Here is a 17,697-nt window from a genome sequence, read left to right as displayed (position 1 = left end):
AAAAGACGGACTCGATTTGGGACGTCACTTCCGGCTTAAAGGGCGGGGCTGTGGGGTAAGCATCCCGGCTGGGCGTTTAGTGGCTGGGTATGGGAGTCTTTTTCAAAACTTGGTTTTCTAAAGCTTTCAGCGGTGTTGACTACTCTTAACGGTGCCGCGGGTTATGTAATATTAAGTCTTCGTTGTCATGTATTCCCTACGCTGTAAACAGTGGGTCCTGGATGAAGTGTCCACGTGTTTAAAAACTGCAACTCATTGCTGTATATTGATGTGTAAACCACTACTTCTGAAGCGGGAATTGAGGGACAAGAAGGGAGAATTTTGAAAAGCGGAGCCAATTTTCCTCTCATTTCGAGTTACAAAAAACAAGAGTTCTGCGAAACTTGGCTAGGAGGAGGACGCCAAAGATGTCCTGGACTAAGCGCCGCTTTAAAAAATTAAGACGAGTCTCATTAACAGTGAAAGTATAGGGAAGGCTTCTTGTGTTTCTACACATCTCGTTCAACCCTAAAGACTTGTCCTTTATTTATCTTATTTAGAAGAATAGGCTCAACATGCTTAAGGTTATACATATTAAGAAGAAGAACTAGGATTACCCCAAGGAGTCTGAGGTAAAACGTGCACGTTTAACAGGTATTGCTGTCCTCATAATTAGAGGGATGTATGAAAACGAGACGCCATTTTTTTTTCAATCTTATCAGATTGGCAAACTTTTAGAGTTAGTCAATACCGAGTGTTGACAAGATGTGAGGAAATGCTATTAGAGAAAATGTCGTTTGTGTAGCCTATTGAGAGGGGCAATTTGACAATATCAGAGGATTAAGTGCTTTATTCAGCAATTTCACTACCAGGAAATTATCTAGCAGTTATTTTTACACCAATGTGCAATGATTTACGAAGACGTTTACTGCAGCACATTTTCTTTTTATGGTAAAAAAAAAAAAAAAAAAACTTGAAACAATCTAATTGCCCATCAACAGAGGAACTTAAGTAAATTATGGTCTATTAATAAAATGGGATATTATCAGTTTTTTAAAAAAGTAAAATAGGTATAAATGTGTTGATATAGAAATATCTCCAAAATCTGGTGAGTTAAAAAAAAAGTTGCAGATTAGTTACGAGTGTGTGCATATCTCTATGGAGAAAGAGAATGATCCAGTTTATGTAAAAACAGGCGTGTGTATGTACACAGTGTGTACATATATGTACAATATGTACATGTGTATTGAAAATTCCCAGAGGGTAAACAGGAATTGTTACCGATTACCCTGGTGGGTAAGATTGGGAGGAAAGTTTCTGAGCATCTTTTTTCCACTCTCTTAGCTTTCCTGTATTGTACTGTTTGAATATTTCCAATAAATATATTATACTGTAATAATTAATTACAAATAAAAGTTGAGAAGGACTGTCAAAACCTTTCGAGTTTAGGCACGAAAGCCATGGGAGAAAATATGACATCAGCTAAAGCATGAAAGGAGGGGAGGCAAAACAGCTTTGTTCACTTGCAGCTTTTTTTTTTTTCACATAAAAGTTCTTAGTTTATTAATCCTCTCATGAAAAATCTGATCACCAGATAGTCACTGATGAATCTTTACTCCTGTTGACCCATCTCCGCCTCGCTTTTTGCCAGCACCAGCATTGGCCACAGTCCCTCTAACTTTCTTCATTCTGTTCTTGCGTACCTTTCGCTGTTTTCTTGAGGTCTTTTTCTTCTTATAAAGGCCATGTCTTGCAAGTCTATATTTGGGTTCATTTTTCTTTGCATAGTCCAAGGGAATCAAAACACACCAAAGCTGGTTGTCTTGCCACCACCAAAATGGGTTCGGAATCCAAATACAGAGGTGACATCTGGTGTGGTCTTGTACATTTTGGCTAGTTTTCCCCGAAATTCTGTCTTAGGTAATGCTGCCTTTCCAGGATGAAGGACATCGAAGACCATTTGTTTCCGTTGAAGTAGCCTATTGGTCATGAACTTCCTGGTCTGGATAGTTCCTGTGTTATTCATGATGGTGGCAGGCCCTCAAGCAGCCAGGGAGGGAAAGAGCACTTGCAGCTTTCATTTAAAGTAATTTATATTACTTTTATATTTAATTTATATTACTTTAAATTACTTTAACAATATTTTTCATAAGCTCCCAATTATTTCCCCATATATACCATTGGCCAGTCTGGCTTAAATAATTATGATTAATTCCCTAGATCCAGATGCATTGCCACCCGAGCAAACCTGGGGTTCTATTAGCAAGGAAGAAAAGCTTATGGGTGTTAGGTACTCAATCACATTGTCTGCCATAACTGTTTAAGTTCCTGTGATATCTAGTGCTAGCCCTAAGCCTTGAGTATCATCTCTTAACCAACTTTACCCCCTGTCCACATCTCTTCTTAGTATGTTCATTGGCCTCCCTCAGTTCCTCAAACCTACTAATTTCTTTGCCCTTACATCTGTTGCTCCCTTTGCCTCACTTTTACTTCTTTAAAAGTCATGCTAGTGGTTATGCTTTTCTTTTTAGATCTTGGATCAATTGTCATACCCTTAGAGAGGCTGACCTGTTCACTGGGTCTAAACTAGGTTCTTTTTCCTTCTCTAACCTGTAACCTATCTCACTCCTTGGATATTTCCTTCCTAGTATTTATTATACTGTTATTATCTTATTTATGTTCATTTATTTATTATTTTTTCCTACACTAGACTATAAAGTCCCCAAGAGCATAAATTGTTTCTTGTTCACCCTTATGTACCTTCATTGTTCAGAAGGGTACCTAGCACATAGGAGGTACTCAATATAATGTGCTGAATAGATGAATAGGGAACTAATGAATGGAAACAAGGATATAAGGAAAGGTGTAGGATTAAATAAAGATGGAAGAGGGTAAAAAGGGAGTGGAAATAGGTATATTTTGGTAACAGAAGAAAAGGCGAATATAATAACACCAGAAGTAGCTTCATCTTAGCTATTGCTAACTTTGGCATCTAAATCCTGTACCAAGGTACAGTGGACACTTTTTACAAGCCTTGAAACTAAATCTTACTCTTTTCTACTTTCCTGTATTGGATAATAAATATAATTTCTTGGAAATTGCTTTGGGTCATATTAGCCTACCTCTTTGAATGTATGTAAGACTGCTACTGAAGGGAATTTCATAGTAATACTACCAAGGATCCTCTTGATGGGCTATTTTACAACAGAAGGAAGGCCACATAAGGATATGATTGTTTTTAGTAAGTACTGTCAAAGATTTTTAAATTGTTATGAATATTTTTAAATATACAAAAGTATAGAATTAGAAAGTAAACCCCATATATCCATCACCCAGATCAACAATTATAGAGATTTTGGTACCTTTGCTGTATCTATTCCTTTTATTCATTTCCTAGAGTATTTGAAAACAAAATCATAGGCATTAGATAATTTCTACAGTATACCTTATATATCTCTAAACAATGTTGATATTTGCCTTACATAAACTCAAGGACATTATCATGTCTATCAAAATTACTTGCTTGATATTATCTAATACTCAAATCATAGTCGAACTTCCCTGATAGTCTCAAATATTTTATGTAAGTTGGTTTGTTTGAATCAGGGTTCCAACAAAGTCCACATATTACATTTGGCTGGCAGGTCTCTTAAGTATCTTTTCGTCTAGAGCATTTTCCCATCACCCTTCCTTTATTTTTCAATGTCATTGATTTATTGCAGACCAATTGGGTCAGTTGTCCTATAGAATGTCCCGCATTCTAGACATATCTGCTTCCTTGTGGTATCACTAACATGTTTCTATCTCCCATAAATCCTTTAAGTGAAGTTAGCTCTAGAGTCACTCCACAATAGAAGTTTCTGCGATCATGGAAATGGTCTCCCTGCACCATCCAATACCGTAGCCACTAGCCACATGCAGCTACTGAACACTAAATGTGAATAGTGCGAGTGAGGAACTGAATTTAAAATTTTCTTTAGTTTTAGTTAATTTAAATTTATATATACGTGTGTACATGTATATATGTGTGTGTATGTGTGTGTGTATATGTATATATATTTGTAATAGTGAGATACCACCTTGTCAGGGAGGGTGGCCTGGGTGGGCTATGTAAATCTGTGTACCTGTGCTATCTCACACATACAGTGGATGACACCATAGGTAAAGGATATAGAGTGAAGAAAAGAAAGGACCTAGAAACATTGCTTAAGCAAGTAGAGGAGGATGAACAAAGACAGAGAAAGAATGGCCAAAGAGTTGGAAAGAAACCAGACGAGGGCCGTGCCCTAGGAGCCAAGCAAGGAGAGTCCAGTTATATCTAGGAGAGTTCAGTTAGGCAAGGTGAGTCCAGTTAAGGCTAGGAAGAACATGGGATGGGACATTGTGTTTCTAGGGTATCTATGTTTTGGGGGCAGTGATGTGGCAGGATACACATAGATTTTAGTGTGGCTGCTTCCCTTTAGCTGTGTGGACTTGGGCAAAAGGCTGGCTGGCTTCAGATTCTGCATCTGTAAAATAGGAATAATAACATTTCTCTCAGAGAGTTATTGTAGGGATGAAATGAATTAGCATATGCAATGTGCCTAGTACTTTGCAGGTTCTCAATAAAGATTGATCCCTCCCTTCCATTATATCTCTAACCACTCATTTATCTGTTTTGATGGTCACTCTCCTTGATGTCTTAGCCTTGGTTTTGGTTGCTTACTTGTGAGGATAAACGGAGATCCTTTCCCCATATATCACTGTATGAGTCTGGGTGCCAGCAAGCTGTTATGAGCTGACAAATCAGTGCTCTGGATACTGTAGGGAGCCAGTACCCACTTGTGCAGCTCTTAATATATAGACAGAGCATCAAGGATTCGATAAGGACATAATATACCCTCCTTCATTATACTGAGTTTTTTATTTCCAGTTAACAAAATAAGTATCTAATTCTTGTCTCAGGACATCTTTCAGCACTTGCATTTTGCAGCTGTATTAATTTCCAAAGCAAAATATTAGTAATATTAGTAAACTACTTATCATAATTAAATTTCTTTTAAGAGACAGTATTGGTCCTACCAGATTTTTCCGATTGGCTAGAAGCAGCCACTCCCTCCCTCCTTCCTTCCTTCATTTTTATCTGTTAAATATAGTGAATGGAAAAAAATGCAATTTTCCTGACCCAGTAGGAAATCTTGCTTTGCCTGCCACCTCTGATGGTTTTTGCAGTGTAACCCTTGCTTTGGCAACTTCAGTAACTACGCCTTGAGAGATAATGTAATTCGATGCTTGCCTTAGGTTAACTAAACCCCAGAAAAGAGAGACTGACAAATATTTCTATTGTGGCTAAAAAGGGGTACCTAACTTTTAAGCATCTTAATATCCTTCTATTTCTAATTAGCACAGTTTAATTTATTATTGACAGTGGCTATGTTCTCCAAACCAGACATGAGGCGATATTTCATAATCAAGGCAGTACCTTCAGGGACAGGCTACTATAGTCATTGGAATTGTTACAAAAATTCCCAGGGCTGGGGGTCGGGGTGGGGGTGTCGTATAGTTAACAAAAAATAGGTAGCACTTAAATTATAATGGCACTACAATCAGATCCACCAGAGATTGGCACCATAAAGAGTTGATGGAAAGAGTTAGTGGAAAGGAAACTAGGGCTTTTAGCATCTCTCGATCAGGCTACTACCTCATTATCCAGTCATTCTCACCCGCTGGTGCACAGCTTCGGAAGTATACGTCAAGACTGCGTGTTCCAAGTGTTCCAAGCGGTACACAGTGGGCGAGCTCGCTTGCGCCTGCGCTGTGGACCTTGCTCGCGTTCTAGGGTGGAAGGTTGCGTGTTTGGGTGTCCATGGCAACGCGACGCTACAGCCTTCTGGAAGGCTTAGCTCCAGCTCCTGTAGTGTGAGACCGGTCTGGGTGGGAGGGACCTGGGGGGGGTGGGGGGGACAGATGGGGCAGGAGGGGGTGCGGGGCTGGGGAAGCTACTAAGAACATTCGCCTCAGAGATTGAGCTAAACTAAGAAAAGTCTGTCCAAGGCTCAGCACAAAAGGATCTCTTCATTCTGGTCCTTTCGCCCACGCAGGGAACGATGCCTTTGGAGGTAGTGGTGGAGCTGCAGATCCGTGCGGTAAGAGATCGACGAACCTCCCCGCTCCTTGCCCCAAATCACATTCTTTCCTCAGGGTTCTTAAATGGTCCTGGGTCGTTTTCACCACCCCCTCCCCACCTCACCACATCATTCTCTTTTGGAACAAATCGTACTTGTATTCCTATGATTTCTCTACACTAGTCTTCCCTGACTTCCCGACCTTTCAGTCAGCTCAACGTCTCCCCACTGTTTTTCCCCCTAAAGCCAACTTGTTTCTCAGCTTTATCCCTGTTCTTTTAAACTAACCTTGCATTAAGTCCAAGAAGGATTTTTTTTCCAGGGTGAAGATTTATGAAAGTTTTTTTTTTTTTTTTAAGAAAACCACTTTTAAACAACAAGAGAATTTAATTTCAAAAAGCTGCATCACTTCCTGATAATTTTCCATTTCTGTGAAACAAACATTATTTAACCTACTTCTAGGAATAGCTCTGGCTTGCTACTTCCAAAAAGTAAATCAGTCAACAACTGTTTTATAATTATCCACTGTATCCTGCTTGAGTTGCTGTGGCAGTGACTCCATTGTTCCTACTTGGGGTCAGTCCTTTTTATTTCAGCTTCCATTTTCCAATCCTTCCATATGTAGTTAGTAACAGACTGTCGTGCAGCTTTGCCTGCAAGCCATGGGGGCTTCTCTCCTGGCCATGATTACAAGCAAAAATAGCAACAGGTTATGGCTGTGGAAAATCTGGTTAGCCTCCAGACAAGTGACAAATGCTGTGGTTTCATCATACATGCAGCTACGAAATAAAGAGAACATCCTGGATTTGTCCCACTTTGACAGCAAATAGAACTAGGGTTTATCAATTATGAGCTCTCAAAGTTGTACAGTAAGGTGAAGGAATTCTTGAGAAGCGAAGTGATAAATCAGTCTTCCTCCTCATCAAGGCAAAAATTAAACAAATTTTCATCTCACTTCATTCAACGTTATTGGTTAATTTTATTTAGATTTTTAAAGGACATTCTTCAGTACACAATTAATAGTGAAATCAGTTTTCTACTCTACAGTATTTAGGATGCTCCAAAAACAGGGTGAATTGATCTGTGTTTTATAAGCCAGCAAACTCAGGCCCCAGCAACTAAGACAGGGAATTCCAGAAGTATAACCAGGAACCAGAAGGTAAGCCTAATTTTGAGTCTCCAGTATTCAGATTTGTGGACCTTGCAAGAGGAAATATCTTGCTTCCAAATATCTGGCCTGAATTTTGCTGCAATTAAAATAAAGGATCTAAGATTAAATAAAAAAGCAAACCACTTACAGCTTCACAGCTTGGCTGATTCAGCAAGTGAAGAGGTAGTCTGTGTTTAGGATGATGTGGGAATGCAAATATTATTTTATTTTGAAGAGTAGCTTCCTTTTTCATTGTGCCTCTCCTGCTCAGAGTTAACATTTCGAATCAGAGCCTACTTATTGCAGCCATTCTTCAGATTCCTATGTGCACTGCTATGACACACCAAAGGCCATAACCCTTTCTATATATAAATGTCAAAATAATTAGTCATTAAGATTATCTGAAGACACCAGTATCATAGGTAATTTAAAGGTTCTTATTTTCAGGTAGAGCAGCATTTAAAGTATATCCCTTTTCGGTCTTTCCTGAATTTGGTGGTTTTGGTCTTGTGATTTGGGGAGGCACCTTGGATAAACTGCTTTAAATGTAAAGGTCAATGTAAATGGAAATTTAGGAGTTAGTTATATTTTGTGCCTCGTATAGCAGCAGACTCCCCTGATGAACTTCAAATTAAATACTGTTACATAAAGTGTGCTATAAATAGGGAAACGGAATTTCATATGAAAAACTAATATACAAGGTCATCCTTCTAGTATATATGAAAAACCTTATGCATTACTTTCCCATTTTATTACCTCGATAGAGGAGCATTTTCTTTATTCAGTAGAGATGCTGGGCGGCAAGGCTCCATTTCTTGCATACTGATCCATTGACAAAGTATATGGTTAGCCTGTCCCCAAACCCTCACTTCCTCTGACCTCCTCAGCAGCTTAGCTTTTCTGCCTTCTCTCATGCCATACTATTGGGTCTCAATAGAATTAAGCGTGAGGCCATAGTCCCATTCTTCCTTTTCTATGGGGACAACAGTTATGCCCATCTTTAAGTGTTTCTTCTTTGTTAAGTTCTTGGCTTGTTCTCTGAAAGCTAAAATACGATGTTAGTAGTGGGAAATAAATATAAATGTAAAGATCTTTTGAGGAGTTAGAGGGAAAGATATGCACCATAATCTCTTATTGCCCCAGTCCACAAAGATGGAAGAAACAATAAACTAAAAAAGCTTACCAAGAAAATCAAGATTAAGAGGACAAATGTCTTAGCCTTAAAAAATTGTTTAAAATCTACTATAGGAAAAGAACTAGGATTAGTATGTGGCTTATCTGCAAGTATATGTACAGAATGAAGATCAGGTTTCTTTTTCAAAGTTCAATTTACAAGTGATATGTTGCTTTATAGGATTATTACAAACACAATTTTACTGATGTAAACGTTTAAAAAAACAGCAACAATATAATCACCCCAGCCTGATTTCTTTGCAGTTTTCCTGGAGATATAAACAGTTGTTGAATAAATACATAATAGAGGGAGTTTTTTGCTTTCTGTAATATGTCTGTGATCAGTAATGGCAGCATGTGCTCCAGCCTAGCAACCCATCAAGATGGTAGAACACCTGAAATCTCAAAGTCCCTAAGAGGGACAAGCAGGATGGCTGCTGGTTTATGTTGGCATTATTGCATGTGGAAACCTTCAGATCTCCTGGTGCCGTAATGAATGGGATGATGTTACTGTTGGTTCCACAGTACAAAGAGGACTGGAGCATTCTGTGGTGAGAGCCAGCAATAGTCCACGATGCTGTACTGCAAGTAGCCTAGAAAAAAGCCAAAAGCCACATCAGTGACATTGTGCCGTCCCAGCATGACCCTGGAGAGGCCTAATATAAAGGCCCACAGTACCACCAGCACCCTCAGTGGAATGGCCAACACCAGGTGGTTCAAGATAAACCGCGAAACCAGAGCGGCCCTGGTGGCATGGCCCGAGGGGAAGGAGTACTTGTCTACCGAGAGAGTGACAAACATGTCCATCTGGTTGTGGGCCGGGCGGCGCCTGCGGACCAACCCCTTAAGCAGGGCCACCAGCAGCAGGTCCAACAGCAGCGCGAAGAGCAGGTTCATCAGCACCTCACGCCCGGCCCAGCTGTTGCTCCTGGACAGGCAGTAGAGAGTGCCCAGTAGCCAGGGGATGCCGTGTCCAGAGATCTCCAACAGCTTCATAAGGGGCCGCATGCTTCCCCAGGACGAACTCTCTCCCGCGCACACCCCCAGCTTCTTAGATAGCCATAGGTCGATGGCCAGCAGACAGCGCAGGGCGATGCCCAGGAAGGACGGGTTCAGGTCCATGCGGTCCTCCTCGGGCAACTGGGGCGGTGGCGCCTGCGAGGGGCCCGCTCCTGCCACAGGAAAGGAGCCTCGGCGGTGCACCGGGCTCTCGGACGTGCGGAGTCGGGGGCAGGTGGCATCCGCGCCTGGCGCTCGGCTGCTGAGCAGAGACTGGAATTCGAACCTGCTGCTGCAGCCGCTGCCACCGCCTCCATGGGCTGGGCTGCCGGGGCTGCTGCTGCTTGAGGCGGCGGTGCCCAGTGGGCGTCCCTCGACATTCCTCCGGGGGCTCGGCATTGCGGAGAGCGGCCCGGACCCCGGGACCCAGCCGGCTTAAAGACGGGTTCCCCCGCCCTGCAGCCTCTTCCGCTTCCGCGCTGCCATCCTTTAGGGGCGGGGAAAGAAAACGGCGAGAGGACGATTGTGACACCTGGCGGAGACGAGGAGTTGAATTGGACTTACAATCTGAGGGAGGAGAGGGGGAGGGTGTTATGTGAGATTCAGGTGAAGGGTTGCGGTAATGGGGGAAATTTGGCATTGTTGGTTGGTTAGGAAAAATGGGGCCCTGTTTAAAAAACAAAACAAAACAAAACCCTGTTCTCTACCCATCCCCAACCTCGCTTTTTTTTTTTTTTTTTTTTTTTTTAAAGATTTCTTGTCCAGGGGTGTTCCTTCCTGACAAGCAAGATGTATACCTTGGGGTTTACCTCCTGAATCAGTACCTGGAGACAGCCTGCTTTCCCTCTGTGTTCCCTATTATGATTCAGCAGAGAATGACATTTGAAAAGGTGATCTTGACTTTCTCACTGCTAAATGGAAATTTAAAGTTCGCTGATGATCATTTAATGGTTTTTATAAAGAACACAGTTTTTATGAAGTTATTTTGTAAGTTTCCTTTTAAGAAATTACTTGAAGGCACCTCAGAACAGTACAAAACCATTGTTGAAGGACTTGCTTTTGTAGCCCGAGTCTGAGCCAAGTTCTGTCAACCTAGTGCTAAAAACCCTGGTTGATGTTTTCTATTCTTGGAACTCCCGTGGCATTTTCTAACTGGAGCAGAGAGAGCATTTTCTATGTTCTTGGAGGTGTTAGAGGCAGTTGCATTACATTTATGACAGGGATTATCAATAAACAAGCAGACCGTAGAAACAAACTTTTTTAGACTCAGAAAAATCATAGAACACTATATTCAGATTAGTTAAGTACTATATCCTATAACAAAACGAGAAGGCTCTACAGATTTATTGCATTTTCTTAAATCATACTTGGTTTATTTAGCAACAATGATAAAGCTAGACTCCATTCCAATGAATATGATCATGATATAGTCAAACCATTACCAACCTTTGTCCCATTTCAGAGTGTTAATTTCATTACTATGCAATTATAATCCTTTGAGGTTTTTATTTTGGAATTTGGAGATAGAATCAATCTGATTCCTTTAACCTTGATAAGTCTGATGTTTTTGCCCCACAGAGGTGATTCTTTTGTGAAGAGGTTGAGTATGGGAAGTGTCCATGGCAGAGCCCATCACTTTTAAAGGTGTAGATGGTGGTGCTAGAAAATGACCTGTTTCCACTTGAGAATGGGAGAGGAAATGAGGATTGATTTTCTAAGGGACTAGAGCTGTATGTAATGTTTTATAAATTGCAGCCTATTAATTTAAATAAAGTCTACCAAACTGGTTGTATAAGAGAGGAGAAGAATAAATGGATATTACTTTAAAACATACAGTCAGAATCCAAAAGAGCCTTCTTCTACCATTTAGATGTTGATAATGGTAAAAAGAGGGTGGTAAAAAATCTAGTCTTATTTTTTTCCCCAAGAATTTTCTTATTATATCAATTTTAAATTTGCTTCTGTATAAGAAGCCAAAGTATACAAAATCAAAGAAGCACAAAATAATAAATCTGTAAATGACTTTGGATGTCATCTAGTCCCACTTTCTTGATTTGTAGAAGAGAATGAGCCTCAGAGTCACATTCTAGATGCCACTACTGTTCTGTTGTAGAGCTGGATATTTGAGATTCCTAGTCAAACACATAATGGGGCATTTTTCATTTTATAAAATGTGATTAAATAAGTGTTTTATTTTAAATTTTGAAAATTGCCCTCATGTATGAGCTGTTTGGGTTCATATTCCAGCTTTCTTCCAGTTGGCTCCAAATTTGTTGTATCTGTTACATTCCCTAGCTGCAAATCCTTGAAGCAAGTAACGAAAAACATTTTCTCCTTGGACTTTCTGTGTAATTCAGAATTGAATGTTCTAAAGCATTTGGATAAATAAGAAATTACTTATAAAGAATGTATGCACTATTGTGTTTGAGCAGTTCGTGTTGGTCATTTACTCCCCAAGATCATACTTGAGAAAGTCCTTAGACATGGATAAAGTGAAGGGATGCAATTATTGAAATAGTTTAGGGGGGAAAAATTACCCATATTTGTTTGATAAATTCTAGTCAGTAAGAAATTACAGGGGACAGCCTCCATTTTTGTAGTTAAAATAGACCAGGCTTTGGATCAAGAACAGATAGATTTTGACTATGTGTAAGTTTAAATACCATTTAAATGAGAACTTTAATGCCTGAAATCAAGCTCCTCTGAAAACTTCTTATTTCGTTATGGGGTTCTAGCATTCAGGAAAAGAGATGTGGTATGCCTTTTATACTAGTCCTATTCCAGGTCTTTTTTATCTCAAGGACAGAATATGCAGATTTGGCAATGGCTAGACAGGTGTCTCTGTTTTTCTTGTGCTTCATGATACATTTAAAACTTATGAGGCTGTCTCTTTTTACTTATTTTTGAATTCTATGAGGGTATAGGTCCTATACTTAGTTTTTCTTTTGTGTTACACATAGAATTTTTATTTGTATTTTTTTTTGGGGGGGGGGGGGAGGGGAAGCACAAGCAATTCCTTGGCAAGAGAAGTCATTCTTCAGTTAACATTTTATGAGTATCTGTGGTATCCAGACAGTTTTTCTAGGAACTCAAACAAAACTCTTTGAAGCTGATGCCAGATGTGCTTTTAGCAATAAACCATAGGGCTAGGTCAAGTTGATGACATTTTGAACTTTGGTAGATTCATCTAACTCAGATTTTCCTTGCACTTGGTATTGTTTTGTTATTTCTCATTCATTTATTCTGTAGTCATTTGTGAAACTTTTAACTACATACCTGTTAAAGGTATTCCTGTTGAATACTAAAATATTATTTGACTGGATTTGATGTGTTAATTATTTGGAAAAATATCTACAATATTTTTAAGTATATATTAATAAAACTGAAATTTATTTTCCACATTTTTTTCCCCCGCAGTTATTTGAAAATGCAGTAGATCCTGGAGCTGTAGCAGATATTTTAGAAAGTAGGTACTCTCCAAAAAAAAAAAAAAAAAAAAACAAAAAAAAAAGAGAGAGACTATTGTGTGTATGTAATTCACAGATTTCACAGGTATAAAATTCTACTATTTTCTAAGTTGTGATACTTCCATGTTCAATCCATATTTATATTCAAAAGAGTCTATAAAATTTGAATCATGTTTTTGACTCAGTTATAACCCCTTTTTTAGAAATAGATAGGGTATACGGGATGGTACCATTCTGTTTGTTTATTTTTTACAATTAAATGGTTCCTGTATATTCGGAGTTGTGTAACCATCACTGTAATCAATTTTAGAACATTTTTTATCTCCACAGAAAGAAACCCTGTATAATTCTTCCTCATCCCTCCCAGCCCTAGGCAACTGCTAACCAATCTTTCTGTCTCTAGATTTATTTATTCTGGATATTTCATATAAATGGAATTATATAATATATATTCCTTTGTGACTGGCTTCTTTCATTTAGCATAATGTTTTCAAGGGCTTCCTTGATGTAGCAAGTGTCCGTACTTCATTTCTTTTTACGGCCAAATACTATTCCATTGTGTGGATATGTCACATATCATTTATCCATTCATAAGTTGATGGGCATTTGTGTTGTTTTCACTTTGGGGCTATGATGAATAATGCTGCTATGAATATTTGTGTACAAGTTCTTCCATAGATATGTTTTCATTTCTCTTGGCTATATATCTAGGAATGGAATTGCTGTGTCATATGGTGACTCTGTTTAATTTTTTAACTGTTTACCAAAGCTGCTGCATCATTTTACATTCCACCAGCAATATATGAGAGTTCCATTTCTCCACATCCTGGCCAACACTTGTTATTATCTATCTTTTAGATTTGTAGCTATCCTTGTGGGCATAAAGAGGTATCTCATTGTGGTTTTGATTTGCACCTTCCTGATAACTAATGATATTGAGCATTTTTTCATGTGCTTAATGGCCATTTGTATATCTTATCTGGAGAAACATCTATTTTCAGATCTTTTGTCTATATTTTGATTGGGTATTTGTCTTGTTATTATTGAGTTGTAAATTGTTTATGTATTATACATGTAAGTCCCATATCAGATGTATGATTGATAAATATTTTCTCCCATTTAGATTACCTTTTTACTTCTTGATGGCGTTTTTTAAAACAAAAGTTTTTTATTTTGATAATTTTTGTTTTATCTATTTTTCTTTTGTTATTTGGACTTTTAATGTTATGACTAAGAAACCACTGTCTAATTCATGTTACAAAGATTCATGTCTATGTTTTCTTTTAAGAGTTTTATATTATTAGGTCTTACATTTAGGTCTGTAATACATATTGAGTTTATTTTTGTAAATGGCATGAGGTAGAGGTCCAACTCATTCTTCTACACCTGGATATTCAGTTGTCTCAGTACCATATGTTGGTAAGAGTATTTTTCCCCTGTTGAGTAGTCTTGGCATCTTTGTTGAAAATCAACTGACAATAAATGTGAGGGTTTCTTTGGGGGCTCTTAATTCTATTCCATTGATCCGTATAACTATCAGTACCACACAACTCGATTATTGTAGCTTTGCCGTATGTTTTGAAAGCAGGAAGTGTGAGTCCTCCAACTTAATTCTTCTTTTTCAAGACTGCTATTGCTATTTGGGTTCCCTTGGTTTTCCATATGAATTTTAGGATTGGCTTGTCTCTTTCTGCAAAGAAGCCAGGTAGGATGTTGATGGGGATTGCATTGAATCTATAGATCAATTTGGGGGATATTCTCATCTTAACAATATTGTCTTCTAATCCGTGAACATGGAATGTGGTGAGATTAAATTGAATGTAAGGAATTTAGAGCCTGAGACAAATGAAGTGTTTAACATTACCGTTGGGGTGATAATTGGAAAGGATATAGTTCCTCCTCCCTTTTGGAAAACCTGAACTATGGGCTGTCTTGGTTTTAAGTTTCTTGGCGTTTAAAATTCTGTCTGAGCGCATCCATATATTTTTTATAAGTCTACAAAGGAAAGATTTTACTTTTATTGTGTATTTTTCCAGTTTTTTTGGAGACATAATTGACATATAGCATTGTGTAAGTTTAATATGTGCAACATGTTGATTCAATACACTTATGTATTGCAAAATGATTACCACTATAAATATTAGCTAACACCTCCATCGTATCGCATAATTGCCATTTCTTTTTTGTGGTGATAACATTTCAGATTAAGGGTTTTAGCAACTTTCAAGTACAATTGACCCTTGAACAACACTGGGATTAGAGGCGCCAACCCCCCATAGAGTTGAAAATCCATTATAACTTTTGACTATAGATAGAGTTGGTCCTTTGCATTTGTGGATTCAACCAAATGTAGATGGAAAACTGTATTTTCAATCAATAGTCATGGTTAGGAATGCAAAAATACTGTATTTCATCCATGGTTAGTTGAATCTTTAGATGCACAACCTTAGATACAAACGGCTGACTATATTTATTGAAAAAAATCCACGCACAAGTAGACACTCAGTTCAAACCCATGTTGTTCAAGGGTCATCTGTATATAATACAGTATTATTAACTATTCTCATCATTATTGCCTATTTTTAAATGTTTTCACTTTTAATATTTTGCAAGAATTATCTTTGACTTTTTATTGTTATATATTTATGTTTTAAATTACTTTTAAGATTTTGAATTTTATTCTTGTCCTTGTAGACTTTGTACTTGGGCTCAATATTTCTAAATATATTCTGAACTTGGAAAATATTTAAAAAATGTTAATTTTATATCTAACATATAGTCATATCATACTATTTTTGGCAAGATAAACTTTTCTAGGTTAATTGATAACAATTGTATTTTGAATTTTTAAAGTGAAAAGCTTATGGTTTTTTCAATGACTTATGAATATATTTTTAAGAGAGAAAATATTGCGTTTATTTTGTCAATACTTTTCAGGGGGTGAAATGCGACTTTTATAACATGGTTATTCCATGCCCTTGGTTTATTGGGTCTAGAAATAACTGAGTCATTGTTGGTATGACACTTATTATTAATAATGTAAATACGATATTATGGCAATTTTAAAGGTAGCAATAAATAAAAAATCTGACAATTTTCTAAAGTATTAAAATCTCATTTTTTCTTTTTTAGGCTTCCTAACCAGGTTTGAATTAATACAGCTAGTATCTCCAGGTAATGTGCCAGTAAATGCATTTCTAAATTAGCTTAATTTACATTTAAAAGGATTTTGGCAGAACAGAATGAGTCCTGGCATTTAAAAGTTGTGCTTTATATAACATTTGCTTTTTTTTTTTTCTCTTTTAGTTTGTTGAATTTTGTCCAATTTCAGAAGAGTAACTTTATGGGTTTGGTGGTTCTTTGACTTTCCATTTTTTATAACTATCTAATTAGTATCAAATAATTTTTTCAGTCCTGAGTCAGCTTCTTTTAAGTTTTTGCCTTTGACTATGTTCTAATTTGTGGGTGGGGAGAGAGTGCGTTGTATGTATGTTTGTAAAACCCAAGGCCATCTTTTCTATTCCATGCTGGAACAGGGCTGGCAAACTTTGGCCCTGAGGCCAAATCCAGCTGCAGCGTGTTTCTGTATGGCTCATGAGCTCAATCTCTATACTTTTAAAAACTGAGATTTAATTCATATATTATAAAATTCACCATTTTCAAGTGTACAATTCAGTTGTTTTAGTGTGCTCACAAGCTTGTGCAACTGTGACCACTATCTAATTCTGAAATATTTTTATTGCCTGGAAAGAGACCGGTACTGATTAACAATCACTTCTCATTCTCTCTTTTCCATAGCCCCTAGCCACCACTAATCTACTTTCTGTCTCTATCGATTTGCCTCTTCTAGATATTTCATATAAATGGAATCAGACAATGTGTGGTCTTTTATGTATGGCTTCTTTTACTTAGTATGTTTCAAGGTTCATCCGCATTATAGCATATACCAGTACTTCATTCCTTTTTATTGCCAAATAATATTCTTTTATGTTGAACATACCACAGTTTGCTAATCCATTCATCAGTTGATAGACTGCATTGTTCCCACTTTTTGGATATTATGAATAATACTGCTATCAATATTCATGTACAAGTTGTTGGATGAGTACATATTTTCAGTTCTCTTGTGTATATATACTTAGGATTGGAATTCTTGGGTAGCTCCATGTTTGACTTTTTAAGGAACTGTTTTTAGTTCTTAAGTTTTAAATAGTTGGAAAAATTTTAAATATGAATATTTAGTGATGTGAAAATAATGAAATTCAGATTTCATTGTCCATAAAGTTTTATTAGAACAGCCATATTCATTTGTTTAAGTATCGTTTATGGCTATTTTCATGTTGCAGTGACAGAGTTGAGTAGTTGTGATCATACTCAAAGCCTAAAATATTGATTGTCTGGCCCTTACTGAAAACTTTTGTGACCTGGTGCTAGAATCATGGATCTTGGGGAGGAAACTGTTCTGTGGTGCTTACCTTTTGGTGTGTCTTGAATGGCCGGAAACCTGAGCTAGGGAGAGAGAGAGTAGAAACTGCCACCTGGTGGCACCAGTTCTCATACATTGTCTCTAAATGTAGCTGATGATCATCTGATTTTATTCTGATTTTACAGTCCTCTGGGGGGTGTGTGTGTGTGTGTGTGTGTGTGTGTGTGTGTGTGTGTATGTCTGTGTGTTTATGAGAGAGAGAGAGAGAGAGAGAGAGAGAGAGAGAGAGAGAAAGTGCGGGTGCGAGCACGACCATGTAAGCAGGGCTGGAGGGAAAGTAGCTAAAACCCAGAAACATTTCTAATTCTCTTTTGATCTTTTTTTGCTATTATACATTTT

General features: G+C 37.8%; 2 protein-coding genes and 1 pseudogene across 7 annotated transcripts in view; 1 reads left to right on the top strand and 2 right to left on the bottom strand.

The window, feature by feature from the left end:
* Positions 1-41: 41 nt before the first annotated feature.
* SPATA6L (spermatogenesis associated 6 like) overlaps positions 42-17,697 on the top strand; it is a 45,242-nt gene continuing 27,586 nt past the window's right edge. The window contains exons 1-5 of one of the 5 annotated variants that reach the window (XM_016138345.2): positions 42-55; positions 6,060-6,104; positions 10,158-10,295; positions 12,823-12,871; positions 16,005-16,046. In XM_016138345.2, the coding sequence (XP_015993831.1) occupies positions 6,066-6,104; positions 10,158-10,295; positions 12,823-12,871; positions 16,005-16,046 (268 nt within the window). In that variant the 5' untranslated portion in view covers positions 42-55; positions 6,060-6,065. Of the gene's footprint in view, positions 56-5,869; positions 5,876-5,924; positions 6,105-10,157; positions 10,296-12,822; positions 12,872-16,004; positions 16,047-17,697 lie in introns of those variants that run through there. The other 4 variants (XM_036238500.1, XM_016138346.2, XM_036238502.1 and 1 more) reach the window with 4 other exon arrangements.
* Positions 1,563-3,384, bottom strand: LOC107507292 (annotated as a pseudogene).
* Positions 7,039-9,886, bottom strand: PLPP6 (phospholipid phosphatase 6). 2 transcript variants are annotated; one of them, XM_036238504.1, is made up of 2 exons: positions 9,190-9,886; positions 7,039-8,999 (listed from the first exon to the last, which is right to left on the bottom strand). In XM_036238504.1, the coding sequence occupies exons 1-2, from the start codon at positions 9,802-9,804 to the stop codon at positions 8,748-8,750; spliced, it is 867 nt and encodes a 288-aa protein (XP_036094397.1). In that variant the 5' UTR covers positions 9,805-9,886; the 3' UTR covers positions 7,039-8,747. The 2 variants fall into 2 exon arrangements, with proteins under 2 accessions (XP_036094397.1, XP_036094396.1); XM_036238503.1 differs by having other exon boundaries at positions 8,785-9,886.

This window comes from Rousettus aegyptiacus, unplaced genomic scaffold, assembly GCF_014176215.1.
Source record: "Rousettus aegyptiacus isolate mRouAeg1 unplaced genomic scaffold, mRouAeg1.p scaffold_m13_p_3, whole genome shotgun sequence".
Lineage (NCBI taxonomy): Eukaryota > Metazoa > Chordata > Mammalia > Chiroptera > Pteropodidae > Rousettus > Rousettus aegyptiacus.
This window is presented reverse-complemented; position numbering and strand designations above follow the sequence as displayed.

Coding starts and splice junctions, on each gene's coding strand:
- PLPP6 (XM_036238503.1), bottom strand. CDS start 9,804: ATGCCGAGCCCCCGGAGGAATGTCGAGGGACGCCCACTGGGCACCGCC.